General features: G+C 38.5%; 1 protein-coding gene across 1 annotated transcript in view; it reads right to left on the bottom strand.

Annotated features, from left to right (window-relative positions):
- LOC131681906 (neural cell adhesion molecule 1-B-like) overlaps nucleotides 1-25,535 on the bottom strand; it is a 967,955-nt gene that overhangs the window by 25,348 nt on the left and 917,072 nt on the right. Inside the window, exons 12-15 of the mRNA XM_058963004.1 lie at nucleotides 16,836-17,038; nucleotides 16,554-16,753; nucleotides 3,088-3,274; nucleotides 2,822-2,880 (exon numbers count right to left, since the gene is read on the bottom strand). Coding sequence (XP_058818987.1) covers nucleotides 2,822-2,880; nucleotides 3,088-3,274; nucleotides 16,554-16,753; nucleotides 16,836-17,038 — 649 coding nt within the window. The remainder of the gene's footprint in view (nucleotides 1-2,821; nucleotides 2,881-3,087; nucleotides 3,275-16,553; nucleotides 16,754-16,835; nucleotides 17,039-25,535) is intronic.

Below are 25,535 nucleotides of genomic sequence, written 5' to 3'. Positions count from 1 at the left end.
TAATAGATATGTCCACAATTTTATTGAAAATTAGATAAATGAGAAAGGCACATTTGCACAACTAGGTGGAATAAACCAGGTTTTTTCTATAAAGCCACAAAATATCCATAATTTTTGTTGTTTGATTGTTAATTTAGACCGTTTTTTTTAAAAAAATATTGAAAGAAGTCACGTATATCTTTCCGATGCAATCTTTTTAAAGATGAATTGTGAAGTCGCAATTTTTTTTTTTCAGTTCAAAGATTTTATTGATTAAAATTACCCCGAAACTTGAGTGATAAATGTACTGATAGCACAGCGAAATATTCGTCAATGAAATTTGATGAGATGATGAATTCCCAGAACTATGAATAATCCCGTTCACTCGATACACACTCCTGAAAGCTGTCTCGGATGATTCTCCAGATGAAAAGGTTCAATTGAATCAATTTCTGTAGTTCCACGTATTTTTGTCAATTTTTAGAGAAAAAATTGTTTTTTTTCAGAAATTGTAGCCGAAATCAATTACCATCGATTAATACATAAAAAACTAGGTCATCGCTTTAGATTTGAAGTTATTTCCTAACTAAATGAAATTTCTGTAGTTCTACGTACTTTTGATTTTTTGAGAAAATATAAGCATTTGTTATTTCAGAAATTGTAGCCGTCATCAATTACAATCGATTGGTATACAAAAAAGTATAGGTCACCGTTTTAAATTTAAAGTTATATGACGAATATTATAAAAATTCTGAACATCTTCGCCTGTTCTTAATTTTTTCTATTACACATTATTATTTTGATACTTACATACAATATTGCGTTTTTTCACGTGTGTACGAACATTCTGATATAATAATATCCATATGTAATATGTAGAATTATTGAGTAAACATATTACATTTCAAACTGTCAAACTAAGCAAGGCTCAAAAAATTCAAACAACCGTGTGCCACGCACATTGTGAAAATCATACCGTCTAAATCCTCAAAAAGTATAGTATTTTTAAAATATCTTATCTATTGCATACATTATAAATCTAGAAGAAGGATTTCATTGGTGTAAGGAACATTGAAATTGATTGGCAAACTGCCGAGATACGATTGTTTGAACAGAAAAGCTCATTTTGTCAGTACTGACTTTCAGTTCCAATTTATGATTTATCTACTGCGTTCATCATCGTGATTAAAATCGTGAATTTATTTTAAAATACGGAGAAGTGGATTCCGTCACAGCTAATACTTGCAGTTCAAGGTTAATTCGGTAACAAAGACGGCGATACAGAAAGTGTTAGTATGTTCGTTCAATTTCCATACAACAATGCTACATTGAACAATATTCTCTAAAATTTCCATTGCGTAATATTAAACCTAGAGCGAGTGATCTAGAATCTCTGGAGGCTCCCCGCAAAATTCTTGTTTTGCGGCGTACATAATAACTCAGAATCTGCTGGACCAATCGTATCGATATTTTGCACAATGTTTATTAATATAATTTCCTGGGTAACAACGGGTATATTTTTTTCGATTCATCCATTTTTTTAAGGTTTTTAAACCAAAAATCCGATTTCCGAAAAAAAAATCCTTATTGTAAATGTATTTATAAAAAGCTCTCGTAGTCACCCGGGGAATGATGTGTAGAAAAGCTGAGCAACATTTTAAAACGATTGGTTCAGTAGATTTTGAGTTATGAAGTACACCGTGCCAACCGAGACTCACTGTCACTCGTTCCAAGTTCAATTGTTTGCAAAAATACAGGAAAATAATGTTTAAATATTGCATTATTGTATCGAAATTGACTAAATATACTACGATTCTTTGTATAACAATAAAATAAAACAAGAGATTCGCCGAAAATACCTTAACCTAACGATAAAAAATTTAATTGAGTTTTTAAAATTTTACAAATATGTACTCGTAATCGTGAAAGATAAAACTATGGAATTGTTATCGAAGACTTCCACTTCGGAAAGATCCTTAACCCATTATTTCCCAACTTATTTTTCACACGCATCGCAAATTGTGTTTTCCGATCGAAGAAAAATGATGTGGTCATTCCAGTAAAATTATTTTTGTACTCAAAGCAGCTGAAATGATAAGGAACAACCAGTGAAAATTTGAGATTGATCGGTTAATCGTTTCCTGAGATATCGTGATCACCGCGGATGAACTTTTCAACAAAATACAACTCCGAGATAATCGAGTTTTACTGTCGGTGCAGCGAGTCAGCGGTCGAGCGTGATTAAAAACAAAACATAAACACCGACTTAACAACTCTAACTTCTCTAAACATATTCTGCAAGAGTATATGAACAATATTAACTCGTTGATAATGCCTGTTCTGCGTTATTAATTGAGTAATAGGAGTTATTCTTAGCACCTACTATATATAGTAGGTTGGGCAATAATGGGTTAATTATGTTGGGTAACATATCCAACATCTTCAACTCATGCTCAATTCGATGACTCAATACATTTTGATTATAAAAAAAGCTAAATTAAAAAACAAATCATACTTCTGTTTCATGAACAAGAACTTATCTGATAAAGTGGCATTGCAACAAAATTTACCGCTACCAAGTGGTTTCATGCTAGTCAGGAACAAACCGAAATTCGATTAGCTGTATAGCAAAGTTCTTAAATTTCATTACGACAAAAAGTAACACGTAGTGCGCTGCGACTTGTCGCTAGGACACCCCGCAGCCAATCAAGTGCAACACTTCATCAATTTCCATCTGGCACCGGCTGGGTCTATCGTGCATCATCATCAGGTTTTCCAATTTCGATGAAAGACCAAAAGGCAAAAAGTCACGCACTCGTGTTTGCTGTCACTCGATACTTACGTAGCTCCCATTAGGCCATTTGGACGAATTGAAACTGGAATCTTCCCCATCGTTTGACACTGAAAATCAACAGACGAGAGCATAGCAACGGGAAAGTGGAACAATAAAAAAAGAAGAAAAAAAAGTAAATTAGAATCCCACGAGCAGTGGCGCTACACGCTCCGCTGGAGCACTAGAGTGAATTTGCCCATCAATCGTCCTTGACGGCGTCGCCGCTCGAACGCAAAGTTAATCAGGAAAGACGGAAAAAAGTAAATCATCTTTACCGTACTGCGCCGGAATCACGTCCGGATCGCCTCTATCGTCGTCCGTTGGATCAGGCCGGGTTGTGCCATCAACGCCTGCTCCGTGCTGGTGGTCACCAGTTCCGGTACCTGGACCACTAGCGCCCACACCGGCGCCTCCTCCACTGCCAGCACCATGTTGCCATCGGGGGCTCTGTTTGGCGTTTTTCTGTCGAAGCAGAAAGGAAGACAAAAACGAATTTTCGTAATTAATGAAACGGAAAATTTCCTTCGATAAATTCGGTTTTATTGTGAGTAAGTTAATTAAAACAATTGATTGTGTACTGCGAGTGCGACTGCGTTTGCATAGGAAGTGCGGAAATGCTGCTGAATGGTGATTGCAGCCATGTCCGCTGGGTTAAAGACGGGACACCGAGTATGTCCTGCTTTTTGTGTGGGTAGCGTAGATCTGATGAAAGTATGGCGTGATGAATTTAAATAATTTTTAATTTTATTTTCGACTTGTTCTGTTTTGCATTCTGTGATTATAATAGAACTTTAAAAATAGGGTGATTGAGAAATTGAAATCCGAATATCAAATCAAACTGTGGTTTACTGGGGTAACAATAAATTTTCTATAGAATTATGATGCACCTTTAGTATAAAATCCGCAAACAATCTATTCGGTTCATACAAAGTACTTTTCATTACCCGAATTTTAAACTTGAACGTAACTTTATAAAGATTTTCCTTTAAACGAATATTTTTTGACCCGCTTTTTATACTGCAACTTCATCCTTGTTGACTTTTTTGAGTGAGAACTTTTTAAGGCCAGGTTCCTCAAAAAAATGTGTTCATCTACACTTAAAAAAATTTGATATTGGTACACTATTTTGATTTTTCTCGGTGAAAATGTTTCATTGTAGTACCGACCATAGCCAATTCGCAACTGTTTTGCTTTTTGTTTTCAGATGATTCGTTGAATGAAGACACTCACCAAACAAATCGGAGTTTGAGCAGCTGCTTTCAGAGCCGCCATAACAAAAAAAAGTTGTTGAATATATGTACTTTTATCTGTAAAAAGTTTTTTTGAACAATAAATGGAATTTAAAAAACACGTTTTTTGGAGGAACGTTAAGGAGGAGGCCTTAAGGAGTTGCATACCTTTTTGTGCGAAAAATGTCAAGAAAGTTTGAATTCACTTAAAGGCATAAAGCAATGATTGCATTACATCAAACTTATAGTATTTTGGTAGCACCATTTTCAGTAAAATAAACAAGCATATGTTTATAAAAATATATTGATAGTTGGCGGAATTATGGCTTTTCCTCCGAAACCCTTTTTTATTGAAGAGGTTTGCGGTGATCACGATTGAAGACCAAAAGATTAACTAAAATCCTAAAACTCATAAAATTTGCTATATGAGTATTCCTTGTACCTTAACGATTAGTTGAATAAATAATAATTAATTCCTGCATTCGGGAACGTTTTTCCTAAAAAATCGCTGTTTTAAACTCTAAAAATTGTATTAAAAAAATGTCAAGCGCGAAACAAAAAAAATATGCATAAAAGAGGAATTGTTGAGGTACGAGACAAATTAATTACGATCAATGGAAAAAATCGGTATAGAGGTTTTTCGGCAATCATGATTACAGAAAAACCATTTTTGGAAAAACGATATTTTGAGAAAATCGAGTTTAAAACTTCAAGTTACCACAGCTCTTGCTAGTCGAAGTGCGCTTTCGTATAACTTTCGATCTATTTCTCGGATCTCTATAAAAGTTGGGAAAATGTTTTCAAGGAGTTGTACTTCCAGGTAAAGTAAATAAAAAATTTCGATTTTTTGAAAAATGCAAAGGTATGTGACCCCTTAAATGATTATTGATGAACGAGTCTCTCTGTTATTCGATTATTTAATACGAAATGACCTACAGTTGAATCTTTTGAACGGTCAACACCAGCTCCTTGATGTCAAAGAGCGAGTTACAAAAAAAATCATCTCCATTTGAAGAAAAAAAACATTGCTGTTGATGGAGAAACGCGAATGACTTATGAAAAGGTTCCACAAAATGATTCTATTTCTTGAATCAAACTCGAAACATTTTGAAAACGACTATACTGAATACTATTTGATGAAAAAATAAAATATTAAAATCAATTCTAGTTCATTGTTGATCTCAACAGAAAATATATAACGCACTAATTAAATTTTAATGAACCGAGATTCTCAAGTAATATTTATTGAAATTTATTTTTGATTTTGATTCACACATCATACCGAAAGATAACAAACTAACAAACAATACCGGTACCATACAGAAATACAGCAAATTAGAGAAAGCAACAACAGGCTGCACATGACCATTTATTTATTTGCTGTATCAACGCACCAACAGACCCCTTGGCCCCAATGGTGGTTCTTAGTTATATTTAAGGACAGACAAAAACTTAGTTTAGACAAACTTAGACAAAAACTTATTTTTAATCGTATTTATAGTCTAGTGGAAGTGGAATCCTGTGGCAACTTTATTGAAAACTCGCTGAAGTTCGGTAACAGTGTTGTAATCGATTGTCCTAAAAGATAGTCGCAGAAGAGAGTTAGTACGTAGTGTTCGAATGAGGACTTGAAGATTCAGGCGTTCTAGAATTGTGGAGAAATCCACTCTTGCAGAGAGTAAAGTCTGAGACGGATAGGGCTCGAGAGCAGTTCCTCAGGATACTGAATGTATGTATTAATTGGAAACGGTTTTCATAGCTCGGCAGTTGGAATCTGTTTCGCCATGGGAGATGTCGAAGGGTAAAGCGTATGAACCAGCGTTGGACAGCGTCGATTTTGTCAATCCCGTACTGGTAGTACGGGGTCCAAACAGCAGAACAATATTCTAACGTTGAGCGGACCAACGCGCTATGAAGTGATTTAAGACACTACGTCCCTGAAGTTTTTCGCTATTTGGAAGATGAAGCTGTCTTGATGGCTTTTCTACGATGTATGAAGTATGTGGTTTGTGGATCTTTGACGTGATAGTGTCTTGGACTCAGACGGTAATTGAATCGCATCAGATGACGTTTCCGCGCAAACGTGACAATTAAACATTTGTTCAGATCACACCACGTACTGAAGAAATTCTATATCGGTTGAATCCCGCATCTGTTGAAAAACCTTCACATCGTCAGCGTAGGAGAAGCGGGCACTTATAACGTGCTGAACGTGCAACCTAAAGAGACTAAGATTACAGTATGATCAATAACGTAGATGGCCACGCCCATGCAGGTCAATTTTGGGATGGGAAGGAATGTTAGTTCAACACTTGTGACTATTTTGACCGAGAAATTCTCTACATCATCCACAAGTGTCGCAGAATAGGTAGGGAAATGAATCAGGATATATCTTGGTAGATATTGTGATTTAGCTAAGTACTCACACGCTTTGTTTTTTCATTTTAGATCAAAGTTTTCAGTAGTGCGACTTTCAGCAGAAATATGAATGCCGAACTCCGAACAGCCGTCCAGTATTGCTTTTTATAAACGTTTCAATGATCATTTCCAAAGTTTGCAGTACAGAGCAAGCGTACAAAAAGTATAAAATATATCTAAATATATATGACAAGTTGGCATCTCCACTGTCCCTATTAGACACGTTTCCATAATTGGGTTAAATGCCAAATTGCAAACAGCACGTTTATTATGCGTAATAAATATAATAAGCACAACGTCAAGGGCGGCCCAGCAGAAGAATAGATAGGAGAAGAGCAAAAACCGGCAACCATACGAGCTATTCAAACTCGAAAGAGTGACGCAGAGTGCTGCATTGGATGATTTTGAAGAAAGGACCAGGAGCGCGATTTTACGAAGATTTAGCTTTCGACGGCCCTACATTTTCTGACAGTGTGAAGTTCTGGAGTGTTGCAATGTTTACCAATGTTTAGGAAAGCAAAAGTAGTACAAAGCTAGTGTCAGACTTTCATGAAACCTCAAGAAGTCACTTTTGGAGGTAGTCGTCAATGTAGATTTGTCGGTAGACGGTTCCGGATTTAACAAAAAAACTGGCTCATTTTGACACATCTATAGATCGCTTGCCACACAAAAAACTTTTTGTGTAATTCGACAGCTTCATCTTAGGCCAATTCAAAAAAAAATCCTACTTGTATATTTGCTTATTTTTATATACGGTGAAAGTTATACCTTGCGCTGAAGAGCCAGTATATTTATATATGTTGTTACTTAGTGTAGAATTGGGCTTCATCCTTTACGGCTATTGTGCAATCGCCAGAAGAAACCTAAAACTTTGGAACACAGTCGAGAATAGCGAATCAAAAATGGTGACTATATGTCAGTGATTCACTCAATATAGAATGGATATAGGCTATGATGCAAAACCTTATGGTCCGTTCAGGTTAAGTCTTCGGTACGGATCAATACCTTGACCTAGGAATTCCTAGCATATTGTTAGTCGCCTCTTACGACATGGGAGCAGGTTCCCAGTGGCTCTATTCTTGGCTGAAACAGCGCAAAAAAATTATTTCTCCGGACACCACACAGCTTGACAACAATGAAAATTATCTTCAATGGAAAAAATTGAAATAAGTACGCAGGTAACGAGTTGTTAAATTGATTGATCATAATTGTCCTCGTTTATTATTGCTAGTAGGGTTCGTCGCGGGTGCGGTAATTACCGCAACCGCGCGGTATTTACCGCACCCGCACCGCGAAAGCTGCGGTGCGGTAAGACACTTTTTCTCGCGGATGCGGTGCGGGAAATGAGCTTTTACCGCGCGGTATTAACGCAACCGCACTTTAAAAAAATGGTAAAGTCTGCAGTCTGCATTAAAAAGTGAATTAAAACTTTGACTTTTACCATTTAAGAACGACGCAAATTATTACCTTACAATAGGGAAACATAATAAATATTTAATTGCTCTAATTTCCATGGACTTGTCTATGATTGGAAAAGAAATCCGAATATAATTTGTATTCGACCTATCGTTACTTTATTTTATACAATTTGTTTATTGAAATATAATAGAAAAATAATAGTTACTAAGAAATAAAATCTATAAGTTGTGTCCAATATAATTTGGCATCATTATTTTTTTCGACATATTTTGAACACTATGAAAAATTTACAATCGAACCTTTTCAAATATATAAAATGCACAATCCAATCATTGAAAAACAATTGAATTGTGCTGTCAAATCCAATTTAAAAATGCAGCATTTCTCCCGATTCCTCTTGGCAATCGTAAAATTATGAATCGTTTACGATGAATTTGGAGGAATCAGCAGTAAGGAAGACAAATGTTTGAAAAGCGTCCAAAATAAGGAGGGGTCCAAATTAGGCGATGACCTTATCATTCGTTCTCCAACATCGTATTTCTATCTATTTTGGTTTCTGTGTAAATTCGCAATGAGTTTTCCTGCAGTTTGTTTTTAAGACTCCTTCTACATAACTTTTTTTTTGCATATGTCCATTGTTCGTTCAACTGGGAATATTTTCTACCAAATTAACAACTAATATTTTTCAGTTAGGAGTATTTTGTAACTTTTTGAAATTAAAGCTTTCGAAGTTAGTGTAGGGTATTCGATTTTTTTTGTGTGTTTCTCAAAGCCTCCCTTCATATTGTGACAAGTGTCAAAGCTAGCCCAGATATCAAATTTTGCACAGGACAATTTTTGACCCCTATCAACTTTAATTGAAGTTTTTGCCATTGGCATTATGGAAAAATATTAAAAAAATACATAAAAAGGGTTCTACCTTTCGAACTAGCTATTAGTAAATTACAATTTTAAAGGAGCAATATTAGTATTTGAATAGGAATACATCCATTTCTTGAAAAAAACGAAGTAAGTGTTTTGACGTATTTTGTTCCTAAAATCCCCTATTTGTAAAAACATTTCTGCTGTATGCTGTAAATCATACATCTTTTGCAGCTTTTCAAATGTCCTTCAACAACTCTGTACCGGTTGAGATGGGATGGATGTTATGTGTAGAACGATTTCTGATAATTAAATTAAAAGTTTTCCTATTATTTGCTGCGGAAGAACGTTTTTGTATGTATAATGATGAAATACAGCTACATTTCATAGGACTTCAGTGCTATGGTAATATTTACCTTGTTTCGAACGTATTTATTTCAAGATGTACGGAATTTTATTAATAAAACTTGCAAAGTTGACATTTTTTAATAAATGTTACATTCTGAGGAGTCCGTCAAAGTTAATGTTCGTGTAAATAGGAAATAATTTTTTATTATATATAGTTATACAAATGAATTAATAATTTTTAAGCACACTTTTCAAAAATACAGAATTTTGCCGCACTTTCCGCATTACCGCACGGTGCGGTGCGGTAAATGCAGCAAGCGGTGCGGTTTTATTATTTTTTTGCGGTTGCGGTACGGACTATCCATTTACCGCTCACATCCGCACCGCGACGAACCCTAATTGCTAGGTACTCTTTAGGATTTTTAACCGTTATGTGTCCAACAAAATATCTTTAACGGGCCAATTAAAAAGTTCTTAACTATGGTGTTCTTAGCCGATTTGGATACTTTGAGTGTTTTGGATTGAGAAACTGCATATTTTTTCAGACTCTGTGAAAATGAAACTGATGAATTCACATGGTTCCCGGGAATTTGGTTTTCCGGAGGTATTGGGAAACTAGTTTTGAATTGCAGTGGAAAACTCGCTAAATGGGTATCAAAATTGTTGCAATTGTTTTAGAAATCTGCTCTTCATCGTTACAGGATGGCCCTAGGAGAACCTGCTCCGTAATGTCCGTTCCGGAGTCAAATCACTAAATGATTCCAGCACCCTAAAATGCAGTTTTCTGAGGCGATTTCAAGAATTTTTATACCCATATCGCCAGTATTCTTTTGAAATTCACAAGTGGTATCCAAATATCGGAACATTTTTCCGAAAAATCCGAATTCCCGGGAACCATATGAATTCATTCGGTTAATTTTCACAGAGTCTAAAAGTAGATGGGCTTCTGAATCTAAAACATCTAAAAGTGTCGAAATCGGTTACAGCAGTTCTTTTGTACACTGTTGGTAAAATCTTTATGAATATCAATCAGCAGTCTTCTAGCAATGCTCCGAATACAAGATTGCAAGAATGCTCTGAATACAAGATTTGCAAGAATATTGTGTAAAGGGAAGCAAAAAAAAAAGATTTTTTCGATTTCAAAGTTGGCCGCTATTTAAAGCTTTTTCAGTTGAACTTTAAACACAGCAGTTGATTTTATTTTGAGCAACAAGATATATTCTGCACTGACTTTAGAGTCGTATGAAAAACACAGTGAAAACGAGTGAAAACCGTAGCCTGTTAAGCAGTTTTTGTGATTGAATGATAGATGCTTGAAATTCGTTTTGATGCCCAAGCCCAAGTGACATTACAAAGTTGCAGTAATTTTACTTTTAACAACATAACTGATATTGACGCGGTTCATTACTCCTCGTGGTACGCAGCACCCCACTGTCCTTACTTTGAATGTAACGTGGGCAAGCGATTGCGCTTCATTAATGCTTTAATAACTGCCAGCTAATGCATTTCTTTAGCAATACTTTTCTAAAGGCGTGTAAATACTACACTTACGTTTGGAACTTGACAATTGCACAGCAAAAGGATTAAACTATTCGAAATAATTACCACCCATTCGAATAGCACAATGAATAATGCCACACTCATTGTTTGTAATGTCTAATTAGTTGTCCCAGTAATTGTGTTTTCGCGGTATACGGATCGCTATTGTTTCCCTATACGGTAGGCATTCGAGCATCCTCGATGGCAACAATTTCAGACGTTCACCCGCACTATGTCCGTCAGACAGCCAGTCAGGATTGATCAACACAAACACACATACATGTTTCGAATGAATAGATTCTTATACTGATCGTAGCGAATCTGGTGTTTTACCTTCCTACTACACGGATGTTTCGGTAAATCACGCAAAATACCATTTCCTTATCATGGTTCTCTGTGCAACAGACAGCGAGGTAGCAAGCGAACGCTAATTGGCGCACAGAAGTGACTTGCGAGCGGAACAACAACACGTTTAAGAACAAAATGCGGTAGAGTAGAATCGGGCAAGGTAGCCAAGTCGGCACATTTTGACTGGCCTCAAATCCGCATGTCTCGTTGGATCGCAAATATTGTGATGCCGATCGCTGACGGGTTGCAGTTTGTTTCAATTTTATGGCAATATTTGAACAAGAAATGACATTATGTTAAATAAAATATAAAATAAGAACCACTTAGACTTAACACTGTTTGTAGAATTTCTGAAATATATTAAAGATGTCTTTAATATCAAAAGATTGATTTGGTGGTCATTGGATGATCACATAAATCTTTATAGTGTAATATTGTATGGAAATCATGATTAATTCCTGTTGACAACCGCTGTGCTTTCTACATCACTGATGAATTTACAAAAAAAATTGATGGGCTTTAGGATATTGAAAATCATATGCCAGAAAATGGAAGGCGACAAGATATCTAAATATTCAAATTCTCAATTCAGACGCAACACCTCTTTTTTGAGGCCGGAAAAGAATTTAAGGCAAATATTTTAGATTATTTTTGAAATTTTCACATTATATTTAAATCATCATTTAAGTGCCGGTTTAAATAAAATCGTCAACTATTTTTCATTAAGAAGAGCATAATTTCGCGAAGATTGAAAATGTCGCGTAAAGAGTATGCTAAATAAAATTGCACCACAAGAAACGTTTGTTTCGTGTTTGTCATCCAAGTATAAATTAACAAAAAATAAAATAGAAAATAAGGAGACTTGAGCGATTAGTAGTTATGCTGCCTCAGCTCGACTCCTGCCAACAGAAGACAAAAGATAAGCTCGTACGATTTTAAGCCTGTTTCTAATGACCCTTCCACTTCTAGTTTTCCGATCTGTATATTTCACATCACTCACTTGAGTACTATGGTTCTAAATTTTCATAACTTTCCCTGCTCAGTAATCTCTAGCTAATTGAATATCGTTAAAAAATAAAGAAGAAAATGTTATATTACTACATATTAGGTGAAATAAAAAAAGGAAAAAAGATGACAGAAATACACTTAGCTTTACTTGTGTGGAAAAATTACAATAACACTAACAGCACTTGACTTAATGACCCATTGGGTTCCTTGCCCCGTTCTACTCTAAATATAGAACGCTACGATAACGACGGGAAATTGGTTTCATTATGCGCACTTTCTTCTGCCAAACAAAAGGTTCGGCACCGGTCGATGCAGTGTTACATTCTGCTGTTGCGCTTCGGGTGTTTTTTTATTTCTTCATTTCTTTTTTAATGGATCAAATTACGGGCGAGGTAGTCCAAGCGGAAGAGGTAACGTTTTTTTAATCGCTATGCTAGTTGCTTATTACACGCTGAACATTTCCTATAATAATGAGTGGGGGGAACACGATGCATATTATGAGCAACTTTTAAGGTGCGGGTACACATTTATAATTTATGCAATAGATCATTGCAGGGTAATGTTGAAAGTCGTTGCCTTTCAAACTTGTACAAATCACTTATATTTTTATCATTGATGAACTCTCAATACTACTCAATACTCAGTCCTTCCTCAACGGTTTCTGGGCTGGGTCATCCATAATGTGTCGTTTGTTCCCAGAACTGGCACGTACTAGTTTGATCTTGATATGTACAATGAGTTCGCTGTGTAATGGTACTAACCCCTTCTGTTTTGTACCGCATGGTGAGATAGGAGGGAATGGCCTGTTCTACTCTCATTCTCACTACAAAAAACACCATTTGAAATACCTGGAAAGTAGTTCCTCTATGTGTCCTCCGTAATAGATCCATCTTCTCCGAAATACGAAATGTTGACGAGACTTTGTCATCTTGATAGGTCACCACGCAAGAATAAAAATAACGGTTCCCTTTGTTCTTCACACAATGCACACCAGATGAAAGTAGCGAACAGAAGCAGATGCACACTGAATATCGTGAACGATGTTGCTGATGATTGGAAATAGACAGAGACCAAACTTATAACACTGTTTTTTTTTGTTTAAGTTGTATGTATTCTGCTATACTTTTAGATTCTGATAGAGAAGCCTTATTGCTTGTGGTACTAAAAATTGGATTTTAACCGTACTGCGCACTTACTATTCTTCTATTAAATTCTTCTCATAGACTGGTTAGTTCGACTGGTCTGTCTATGAAAGTACCATCTCTATCGCATGAAATACAAGCGTTTTGAAAGCTCGCAGTTTTCGGTAGCAGTTTAATCACTCGTACTCTGAAAATGCGGAGTTTAGGTTGGTGGAAAGTGCGCAATATCACAAAAAAATGAAACAATTCTGAGTGTTATCGGTTAAATATAGCATGACGGATGATTTGGAAGAGTGGTTTTGAACCTTCCTATTTTAGTGACAATTGATTAGTTTTCCTCTTGTGTCATTCTCAGAACCATTTTCGTTTTACTCACATCGTAAGGCTGCTGCTGATTACCGTCGTTTGAGGTTAACGTAAGGTTGATCGCCGGGGTTAGTTTCATCAAAAATATTTTTGAAAAAGTGATCATTTTACGATAACGGAAATTATACGAATGTGGAAAACGAGTTTGTACCATTTTCAACTTAATCTTAAGACATCCGAGCTGGCTTCAGCATGCATGAAACGATCGTTGTGTTGGTAGCCTATGGTAGTCGATCTCTGTTCAAAATGTAATTCATCATTAGCCTGCAGAATATCAAAACACGGGAGTGCAGTTTTGATTTAGAGTTTTTTTTTCGTTTGGTTGGGTCGAAAACAAACAAGACATTAACTGTTAGCTAGGGATAAGCTCGTACGATTTTAAGCCTGTTTCTAATGACCCTTCCACTTCTAGTTTTCCGATCTGTATATTTCACATCACTCACTTGAGTACTATGGTTCTAAATTTTCATAACTTTCCCTGCTCAGTAATCTCTAGCTAATTGAATATCGTTAAAAAATAAAGAAGAAAATGTTATATTACTACATATTAGGTGAAATAAAAAAAGGAAAAAAGATGACAGAAATACACTTAGCTTTACTTGTGTGGAAAAATTACAATAACACTAACAGCACTTGACTTAATGACCCATTGGGTTCCTTGCCCCGTTCTACTCTAAATATAGAACGCTACGATAACGACGGGAAATTGGTTTCATTATGCGCACTTTCTTCTGCCAAACAAAAGGTTCGGCACCGGTCGATGCAGTGTTACATTCTGCTGTTGCGCTTCGGGTGTTTTTTTATTTCTTCATTTCTTTTTTAATGGATCAAATTACGGGCGAGGTAGTCCAAGCGGAAGAGGTAACGTTTTTTTAATCGCTATGCTAGTTGCTTATTACACGCTGAACATTTCCTATAATAATGAGTGGGGGGAACACGATGCATATTATGAGCAACTTTTAAGGTGCGGGTACACATTTATAATTTGTGCAATAGATCATTGCAGGGTAATGTTGAAAGTCGTTGCCTTTCAAACTTGTACAAATCACTTATATTTTTATCATTGATGAACTCTCAATACTACTCAATACTCAGTCCTTCCTCAACGGTTTCTGGGCTGGGTCATCCATAATGTGTCGTTTGTTCCCAGAACTGGCACGTACTAGTTTGATCTTGATATGTACAATGAGTTCGCTGTGTAATGGTACTAACCCCTTCTGTTTTGTACCGCATGGTGAGATAGGAGGGAATGGCCTGTTCTACTCTCATTCTCACTACAAAAAACACCATTTGAAATACCTGGAAAGTAGTTCCTCTATGTGTCCTCCGTAATAGATCCATCTTCTCCGAAATACGAAATGTTGACGAGACTTTGTCATCTTGATAGGTCACCACGCAAGAATAAAAATAACGGTTCCCTTTGTTCTTCACACAATGCACACCAGATGAAAGTAGCGAACAGAAGCAGATGCACACTGAATATCGTGAACGATGTTGCTGATGATTGGAAATAGACAGAGACCAAACTTATAACACTGTTTTTTTTTGTTTAAGTTGTATGTATTCTGCTATACTTTTAGATTCTGATAGAGAAGCCTTATTGCTTGTGGTACTAAAAATTGGATTTTAACCGTACTGCGCACTTACTATTCTTCTATTAAATTCTTCTCATAGACTGGTTAGTTCGACTGGTCTGTCTATGAAAGTACCATCTCTATCGCATGAAATACAAGCGTTTTGAAAGCTCGCAGTTTTCGGTAGCAGTTTAATCACTCGTACTCTGAAAATGCGGAGTTTAGGTTGGTGGAAAGTGCGCAATATCACAAAAAAATGAAACAATTCTGAGTGTTATCGGTTAAATATAGCATGACGGATGATTTGGAAGAGTGGTTTTGAACCTTCCTATTTTAGTGACAATTGATTAGTTTTCCTCTTGTGTCATTCTCAGAACCATTTTCGTTTTACTCACATCGTAAGGCTGCTGCTGATTACCGTCGTTTGAGGTTAACGTAAGGTTGATCGCCGGGGTTAGTTTCATCAAAAATATTTTTGAAAAAGTGATCATTTTACGATAACGGAAATTATACGAATGTGGAAAACGAGTTTGTACCATTTTCAACTTAATCTTAAGACATCCGAGCTGGCTTCAGCATGCATGAAACGATCGTTGTGTTGGTAGCCTATGGTAGTCGATCTCTGTTCAAAATGTAATTCATCATTAGCCTGCAGAATATCAAAACACGGGAGTGCAGTTTTGATTTAGAGTTTTTTTTTCGTTTGGTTGGGTCGAAAACAAACAAGACATTAACTGTTAGCTAGGGTTGTCTCTTAATAGGAACTTTAGTAGCTACTGTGATGACGAAATACTGGATTCTTAGCTCTACGCAAAGATTCTAAGAAGATTCCGCAGAGTACTTCCTGGACGTCATCTTGCTTGCTTTACTCCGCTTTTAGTGTTTGTTGTGGAGGAGAGTAATGTTAGTTCGGCTTATCCTCCACAGCGAGAGTGGCAGCTTTTGGATTCTCCGCGGTTAGCGGGGGACGTGAAATTATACCACTCACACAACCAGAGTTGCGTGTTAAAATTGTGGTCAAACTGTAAATCATAATAAATCCATGATAACAAGATAATGCTTAAACTAATAACATGGTTGCATATTTACTTGTACCTAGAAGATCACGAATATCTAAACATAGAATTGACCAAATTGGTCATCTACGGCGGTTCTTGAGGTCATGTAAGAAAGAATCAAAAATGGAATGTGCCAATGCCTGTTTGATGTCCTTAACCCATGAAACGTCGAGGTTTGATGATATCCAGGAAAATACTTTGCTGATGAACGACTTTCTGGCCATTTTTCCCATCTCTTATAGAAAGGAAGAATCAATTTAAAGAAGTTTGGAGGAAATCCAGTGTAATGTAATGTAATGTAACAAAAGTGATGATAAAATTTGTCCATTCATGTAACACATTTTTTAGGGCATTTGAAAGTGCCATTATATATTTGCCCAAAATCTGCACGATTTGTACAATATTGACTCATATCACCACATAAAGCTTACCTTGGAAGACTGATCCTGTTTCAACCCATGCTGTTTCGTGTTGTTAACCAGATCACTGTTAACATTCGTGATGGTTGAGGAGGTGGTTGTGGCTTTTATGTAGTAAACGCGCACGAAGATGACGAAGCACAATACCAGCAGAGTGAGCAAAACTCCGAACAGAATCGGCGAAACGTGGTCCAGCGAGGTGCTCGTTAGAACTATGAAGGATTAGAAAACATTATTTGCATATATGCTAGATTCTGGGAAAAGCCTCAACGAAATTCAATGGATATCGCTTACCTGCTCGGTTTTCTGTGGTCGTGCTCTCGAGGAAAAAATCTTTGACGACTACACCTTGACTTCTTCCCTTCTGGTTTACGGCATAGATGACTGCCTTGAATGCGTTGTCATCACCCAGGTCATCGTAGATACTGTTGTAGTGGATTAGCGATTCTAACGATTCTATCACAAAGTATGGTTCGTCCGGGTTGGTTACGTTGTACCTGGCAATGGTATAGCGTGATTTTAATGAAAGTTTTATCTAGAACAACATAACGTACAACTGGAATACTTTGAGGCTAAATATGGTTTTGTGCTATTCATAAATCCGCAAATATACAGGAGAAAAAGACGTATTAACTACTTAAGCAATTTGATATGTATCCTTGAATAGGGTAATGATCCTATTCTGGTACCATTGGGGAAAGGCTGTACTATTTGTTGATCAACTGTTAAATGAAGCTATATTATTTATATCCTTTCTCAGAAAAACAGTATCAGTGTACTGTTTGTTAAACATCAATGTAATTTTTATTTTAACAGCAATCGAAACATAACCCCTTTGGCGTGTCAAATTTCTCTGCATTGGAAAAGAACATTTGGTTTAAACGTATTCCAATCCATTGTGCCCAAAATTTTTTAACTGGGTATCCAGATCATCGACGCCATCACATCACGACCTGTATATAATTCCCCACAAAAAATGTACGCACTCACTTCGCGCAAGTAGTGGAAAGTGTTCCACACACTCGTCCCGGTGCTGTGTGTGGGAGTGGAGAAATGGTCTTCCACATTTCTTATTGTGGTAAGTATCCATTCGTTTTAAATATTTCAAGCGTTGAAATGTTCTCCGATTCAAGTTCTTCGTTAATTATTTCATATCAGCACCAGATGCCGTATTTTCTGTCACCGACCTGCAGTTTTTTAAGACATACTCCACCTTCATTCCATGAAATATCGTCTCTTCAGCCACCTGGATGCACACTCGCCACCAGTCGTGAGGAAGCCCGTAGTCCCCCAACCACAGTCGAATCTTTCCTGCCAGCGACCAGCAGCCGTCCCGGTTCTGTGGTGGAGTTGGGAGAGTCTTCAGTAAACCTACCACAGGTAAGTACAATGCATCTGTGAGCTCTTGCCTCAAAGCTCTTCGATTTCCAGCCTTGGTCAACGACATGACAAGCTGCTGCTATCCTACCAAAATGTTGGTGATATCAACTCAAACGTTGAGCAATATCGTCTTGTTGTCTCTGTTAAGAGTTATGACATAATTCTTGAGCGTTTTTTCAACGTCATATCTGCAATGAGTTACTCTCTTTGTTTACTTTCTCTTTCGATTTTTACGGCGTCACTATAACACTTTTCACTTATTTTATAGTACAGAGTGATAACTGAGTGCTGTCTCGAAGTTGTTCGAGCTGTTGAATATGGAACCCCTTCAGGCTCACTGTAAGCAGTACCTAAGTGACGATCAGCCTTAAGTCTGGACGGTCAACCGCAATCGCAAAAAAGGAGATTTGGAATAAATGGTAGTGTTTTGCAGTGGGTTCGGTCTTACCTCACTGACCGAGAGATAGCGGTTGTCATATGAAATTGTCAGACCCCCACCTAATTCGCCTAATTTGTTCAATTGAAGATTGTAGATTTCTCCAATAGCAGTTTCAAATCTTTACTGATTTGTTGAAGGCGAACCGCATGTGTGTGAGCCCAGAGAAGTGTTCGGTAATATCATTTTAACGGAAGGGAGATTCGATTTATTTTAACTACCGTCTACTACAAACAGACATTAAACGCGTCAGTCACGAGAAGGATCTGGGAGTGATTCTGGATTCTTATGTTTAAACAACACGTCTTCTATACAGATGGTAAAATGTCTCGAGCACTACGATGCATCCTCAGGATAACCAAAAATTTTACGGATATTTATTCTCTCAAATCGCTCTACTTTTCTATACCGTGATCAATCCTAGAATGTTGCTCTGTAGTATGGAGCCCAAACTACTTGAGGTTTTGAGAGAATAGAGACCGTGCAGCGTCGCTTTTTGTGTTTCACGCTTCGTAGATTGCCGTGAAGAGATCCTGCCTAAACCTAGCTATGAAAACCGATGTCAGCAGATTCAACTGGAGCCCCTGTATGTTCGAAGGAATACTGCAAGAGCTTTGTTCACTCTGCAAGGTCATACATGTACCTCAGCTATTTTGGAATAAATCAACATAAACCTTGCACCTCGAGCATTACACAACAACATTATGTACCTCAGTCTACTTTCTACTTCTGCCGCAGTCAGACGTACAATCGAGCCAAGTGAACAACAGGCCTCTTGATCTAGTGTGCATTGTCTCGAGAACAAAGGAAACATCGGATTATTCTTGTCATTATGAGTAAAGTTGACGGAAAAGCTCTACTCCGACCCAACGCTGCGGTCGTTGACTTGAAATTTTGTTCAAAACGACCGAGTTTTGCTGAAGGTAAAAATGAAACTTAGATTTACGGAAGTGTTGTACCTTCAGTATCATCATCTTTGCAGTGCAGTGTTAATATCATTCAGCACGTTAGCACAAGCCGAGCGTTTCGTTTTGAAGAACAACTTAAAACACGTGGTTGAAAGTGACAACGTTGGAATTAAGATTCCCGTATATATTGAGAATGATTATATAGATGTAAGGTTATATGACCTATCACATCGTACCTCTCCTGAGCCAATTGCAAAATGCATATCGCAATACGGAGAAGTAGAATCCGTTACACCTGATACTTGGAGAAGCTTCTTCCCGGGTACTCCTAACAGCGTTTTTGTAGTGAGGATGCGGGTTGAAAGGCCTATACCCTCCTACTTGACAATAAAACTCAAAACTCACGGAACTACAATTATGCAAACTACACTATGCATCCATGAGGGGCAAACACCTACGTGCAAGTATTGTAATCAGACAGCTCATCATGGACAACCTTGCGCGGAAGATGCAGAGGAAGACGCATCTCAACCGATTGCCAACTCATCTACGACAAACCAACCCAAAACAGAGTTTTCAATACCAATGCCTGAACCGCAAACGGTGGCCAAATTTGTGGCAGCAGTTGCACAGACCATAATGACAACCACAAAAGAAGCATCCAGTACCGCAAAATCAACTGTAAGCAGCATTGGCAAGGATAACAATAACAGTGACGGATTTACGCTGGTCAACAATAAGAAACAGGGAAAAACATCTGAACGCGGACACCAAGCCGGCTTCGACCTGGACGTGAAAAAAAGAATTAAATGACCCCCCAGATGCAGATTGCCAGCAAACCCCGCGAAAGAAGGTCTCCGCTCGCAATAAAAAGTTGCGCGCACGAGATCCAGTATTATAATAATATTTGTTTATATTTTTATTTTTACATTTGTAAACATATAAAAGATCCACGGCTCCGTTAAGCTACCGCTATGAGCCGTGTCAAATAAACGAATTATAAAAAAAACCTGTTTTAATCCACCTATAGGTGCAATTGTGCCTTTCTCATTTCTCCAAACTATGATTTTATAACTGGTTCGTACAATATAACATTATGGAAATGTCTTTCATTCTTATTACACTTGGTAAGTATATATAAGAGCACCTTTTTGCATTCATCGAGGTATCGGTTTGAATTGGAGTTTTCTATGTGATCGCACTCCACAACCCGTAACTCCGGAGCTGGAAGTCGGATGGAGATGAAATTTAATATCAGTTTCCGGGGACGCAACACCTTTCATTTGAGACTAAGTTGATCAAATCGTTCTAGCCATTTTCGAATAACCAATATAACCGTTATTCTGAATTTGGATGCTTCCGGATCCGTCGATGGTGGCCAGTGTGGCCAAAGAGACTTTGAATGACTGTTGGTGACCTAGATCTATAAATTCAACAGTTGTGTTTATATTTTGGAAAAAAATCACCTCACCAATTCATCGCAGAAGTCGTTAGAATCGGGATTTGCTGCGTGATCGTACGTATCACCCTGTAATTCAGGAACCAGAACTCGGATCCACACAAAATTCAACAGCAGCTGATGGACCTTTCATTTAAAATAAAGTTTGTCAAAATCGGTTCATAAAATTCCGAGAAACCGATGTGGACAAATCAACAAATTTTGTTTTGTAACCATACTCTTCAACTCGTAATCCGGAACAAGATGTCGGTTGAAAATGAAATTCAATAGCAACCTATGGGAATATTATACCTTTCATTTGAATCTTAGTTTGTAAAAATCGGTTCAGCCATCTCCAAGAAACGGATGTGGACATTTTGTTAACAAATCCGCACATACACACATACATACATACATACATACATACATACATACATACATACATACATACATACATACATACATACATACTTACACATATACATACACACATACATACACACAGATATTTTGCGATGTCGGCGAACTGAGTCGAATGTTATATGAGACTCGGCCCTCCGGGCCTCGGTTAGAAAATCGGTTTTTGAAGCAATTGCATAACCTTTCTATATGAGAAAGGCAAAAGAATAATATTTAATTAGCTTAATAAGCATGAGTTCAATGTTATCTTCATGTGATTATAATTTGGAAAGGTTAGTGGAATGGGTTTAAAAGTGTAGGGAATGGGGGGTTAGTAGAGTGGGAGTGGAGGATGCGTCAGAAATCCTTCATCTTATTTCGGTATACGGGATGGATGAAGGAAATGCGGGCGTGAGGGTGGTCCAAGGGGAGGGGAGTGATGAAGGAGGGAGGTGTAAGGGCAAGACGGAGGGGGGGGGGGGGGCGGCGACGCAATACTCAACTGCATATTTTGCCTTCCATTTGAGACTTGGTTTGAGAAAATCGGTTCAGTCATCACCGAAGAACCGATTTGACTTTAATTGTGGAATATGCCCGGAATTCCGGACTTCCGGAATCGTCGATAGTGGACAATATATTCAAAGAATGTTTGATTGGCAATCAGTGATCTAGATCTGCGATTAGAAGTTATTTGGTGACCATTTCAATAGTTTTTAGCCTCTAAGGTATTACGATTGTACCGATTTATATGGGAAATTCCAGTGTATCCTTACTAACACCCCTGTAACTCCGGAAGCAAGAGTCAGAACCGAATGAAATTCAGCAGCAGTCAATGGCATTACTGTATCTTTCATTTGAAATCAAGTTTGTAAAAATCGGTAGAGAATTCGTTGGGGAATGGGTGTGATATTAGCTTAGGAACTTGGCGGGTTCCCCGGGGGCGTCATGAACCGTCATAGGTGGCCAATGTGGTCAAAGCTACTTTGATTGATCATTAGTGATCCAGACCCGCAAACTAGAGTAATGTTACATCAATTTTAATATGTTTTATATCATTTGAACATCATGGTGGTACCAGTTTATATGGGAATTTGCTGTGTGACCGCACTCTTCAACCCGTAACTCCGGAACCGGAAGTCGGATCAACTAAAAATTCAATAGCAGCTTATGGGAGCGTTATACCTTTCAGATGAAACTAAGTTTGCGAAAATCGGTTCAGCCATCTCTGAGAAAATTGTGTGAGTTTAAATGACACACACACACACATACACACACACACATACATACACACACACATACATACACAAACTCCGCTAGCGAATGACGGATCCCAATAGTAGCATATCTGTAATAACATACGTACATGGAACTATTGAGATCCAGAGCTACAGGTCCAAAGCCCTGGTAAAGGAGGATGGTTGTGATGATCCGGGCCGAGATCACCACGTAAAGCAAGGTAGGGCATAACCCCAATTCCAAGGCGTGAAGCGACCCGTGCCGAGGGATGAGTGATCGAGGGGGTGAAAAAGATGCTCGATCGTTAACGGAGCCTGTGGGGTACCTGGGCAACCCCCACAGTAAGCGTCCCTTACCACGCTAATGCGGAGCTCTGGCGTGGCGGACATATATTTCTCGCGCTACTCGTGGGAATTTTCATGGAGCAAAATAAAAATAAAAATAAGCAGACGGAGGTGCCAAACCCCTTCGCAAGAGGTGGTTTGGCGAGGTCTCCCCCCCGCGGGGAGAGTAGTGGAACGATGAGTGCTGTACTCGAAAGCACCAGTGACCCCCCAGCAGCGGTAGGCAATACCCCTACCAATGCATCGGAGGGGCCAATAGCTGCGATGCGCAAAGTAGCGAAGCAACTCGATGCTATAATCGACTTCGCTAGCGCAAAGCAGAACATAGCCAAGGAGTTGAAGTTGAGCCTTCTGGAGCTCCGGAAAGCTGTTCGTGTCGCAAGACAGGAGAAACCCAGACAGTGGCCTCCAATAGGGAGGAAAGAGAGAAGGTTAATAGAGGCTCACAGACAGTGGCCTTTACCTTCTATGGAGCAGCCACGTCGATCGGAGCGGCGACCGAGTTCCCCTCGAAGGGAAAGGGAAAGGGCAATCGCAAGACTTCCGGATCCGTCGATGGTGGCCAGTGTGGCCAAAGAGACTTTGAATGACTGTTGGTGACCTAGATCTATAAATTCAACAGTTGTGTTTATATTTTGGAAAAAAATCACCTCACCAATTCATCGCAGAAGTCGTTAGAATCGGGATTTGCTGCGTGATCGTACGTATCACCCTGTAATTCAGGAACCAGAACTCGGATCCACACAAAATTCAACAGCAGCTGATGGACCTTTCATTTAAAATAAAGTTTGTCAAAATCGGTTCATAAAATTCCGAGAAACCGATGTGGACAAATCAACAAATTTTGTTTTGTAACCATACTCTTCAACTCGTAATCCGGAACAAGATGTCGGTTGAAAATGAAATTCAATAGCAACCTATGGGAATATTATACCTTTCATTTGAATCTTAGTTTGTAAAAATCGGTTCAGCCATCTCCAAGAAACGGATGTGGACATTTTGTTAACAAATCCGCACATACACACATACATACATACATACATACATACATACATACATACATACATACATACATACATACATACATACATACTTACACATATACATACACACATACATACACACAGATATTTTGCGATGTCGGCGAACTGAGTCGAATGTTATATGAGACTCGGCCCTCCGGGCCTCGGTTAGAAAATCGGTTTTTGAAGCAATTGCATAACCTTTCTATATGAGAAAGGCAAAAGAATAATATTTAATTAGCTTAATAAGCATGAGTTCAATGTTATCTTCATGTGATTATAATTTGGAAAGGTTAGTGGAATGGGTTTAAAAGTGTAGGGAATGGGGGGTTAGTAGAGTGGGAGTGGAGGATGCGTCAGAAATCCTTCATCTTATTTCGGTATACGGGATGGATGAAGGAAATGCGGGCGTGAGGGTGGTCCAAGGGGAGGGGAGTGATGAAGGAGGGAGGTGTAAGGGCAAGACGGAGGGGGGGGGGGGGGCGGCGACGCAATACTCAACTGCATATTTTGCCTTCCATTTGAGACTTGGTTTGAGAAAATCGGTTCAGTCATCACCGAAGAACCGATTTGACTTTAATTGTGGAATATGCCCGGAATTCCGGACTTCCGGAATCGTCGATAGTGGACAATATATTCAAAGAATGTTTGATTGGCAATCAGTGATCTAGATCTGCGATTAGAAGTTATTTGGTGACCATTTCAATAGTTTTTAGCCTCTAAGGTATTACGATTGTACCGATTTATATGGGAAATTCCAGTGTATCCTTACTAACACCCCTGTAACTCCGGAAGCAAGAGTCAGAACCGAATGAAATTCAGCAGCAGTCAATGGCATTACTGTATCTTTCATTTGAAATCAAGTTTGTAAAAATCGGTAGAGAATTCGTTGGGGAATGGGTGTGATATTAGCTTAGGAACTTGGCGGGTTCCCCGGGGGCGTCATGAACCGTCATAGGTGGCCAATGTGGTCAAAGCTACTTTGATTGATCATTAGTGATCCAGACCCGCAAACTAGAGTAATGTTACATCAATTTTAATATGTTTTATATCATTTGAACATCATGGTGGTACCAGTTTATATGGGAATTTGCTGTGTGACCGCACTCTTCAACCCGTAACTCCGGAACCGGAAGTCGGATCAACTAAAAATTCAATAGCAGCTTATGGGAGCGTTATACCTTTCAGATGAAACTAAGTTTGCGAAAATCGGTTCAGCCATCTCTGAGAAAATTGTGTGAGTTTAAATGACACACACACACATACACACACACACATACATACACACACACATACATACACAAACTCCGCTAGCGAATGACGGATCCCAATAGTAGCATATCTGTAATAACATACGTACATGGAACTATTGAGATCCAGAGCTACAGGTCCAAAGCCCTGGTAAAGGAGGATGGTTGTGATGATCCGGGCCGAGATCACCACGTAAAGCAAGGTAGGGCATAACCCCAATTCCAAGGCGTGAAGCGACCCGTGCCGAGGGATGAGTGATCGAGGGGGTGAAAAAGATGCTCGATCGTTAACGGAGCCTGTGGGGTACCTGGGCAACCCCCACAGTAAGCGTCCCTTACCACGCTAATGCGGAGCTCTGGCGTGGCGGACATATATTTCTCGCGCTACTCGTGGGAATTTTCATGGAGCAAAATAAAAATAAAAATAAGCAGACGGAGGTGCCAAACCCCTTCGCAAGAGGTGGTTTGGCGAGGTCTCCCCCCCGCGGGGAGAGTAGTGGAACGATGAGTGCTGTACTCGAAAGCACCAGTGACCCCCCAGCAGCGGTAGGCAATACCCCTACCAATGCATCGGAGGGGCC

The sequence above is a fragment of the Topomyia yanbarensis genome, chromosome 2 (assembly GCF_030247195.1).
Source record: "Topomyia yanbarensis strain Yona2022 chromosome 2, ASM3024719v1, whole genome shotgun sequence".
Classification (NCBI taxonomy): Eukaryota; Metazoa; Arthropoda; class Insecta; order Diptera; family Culicidae; genus Topomyia; species Topomyia yanbarensis.
Note: the sequence above shows the minus strand (reverse complement) of the source record. Positions and strands in the feature narration are given on the sequence as shown.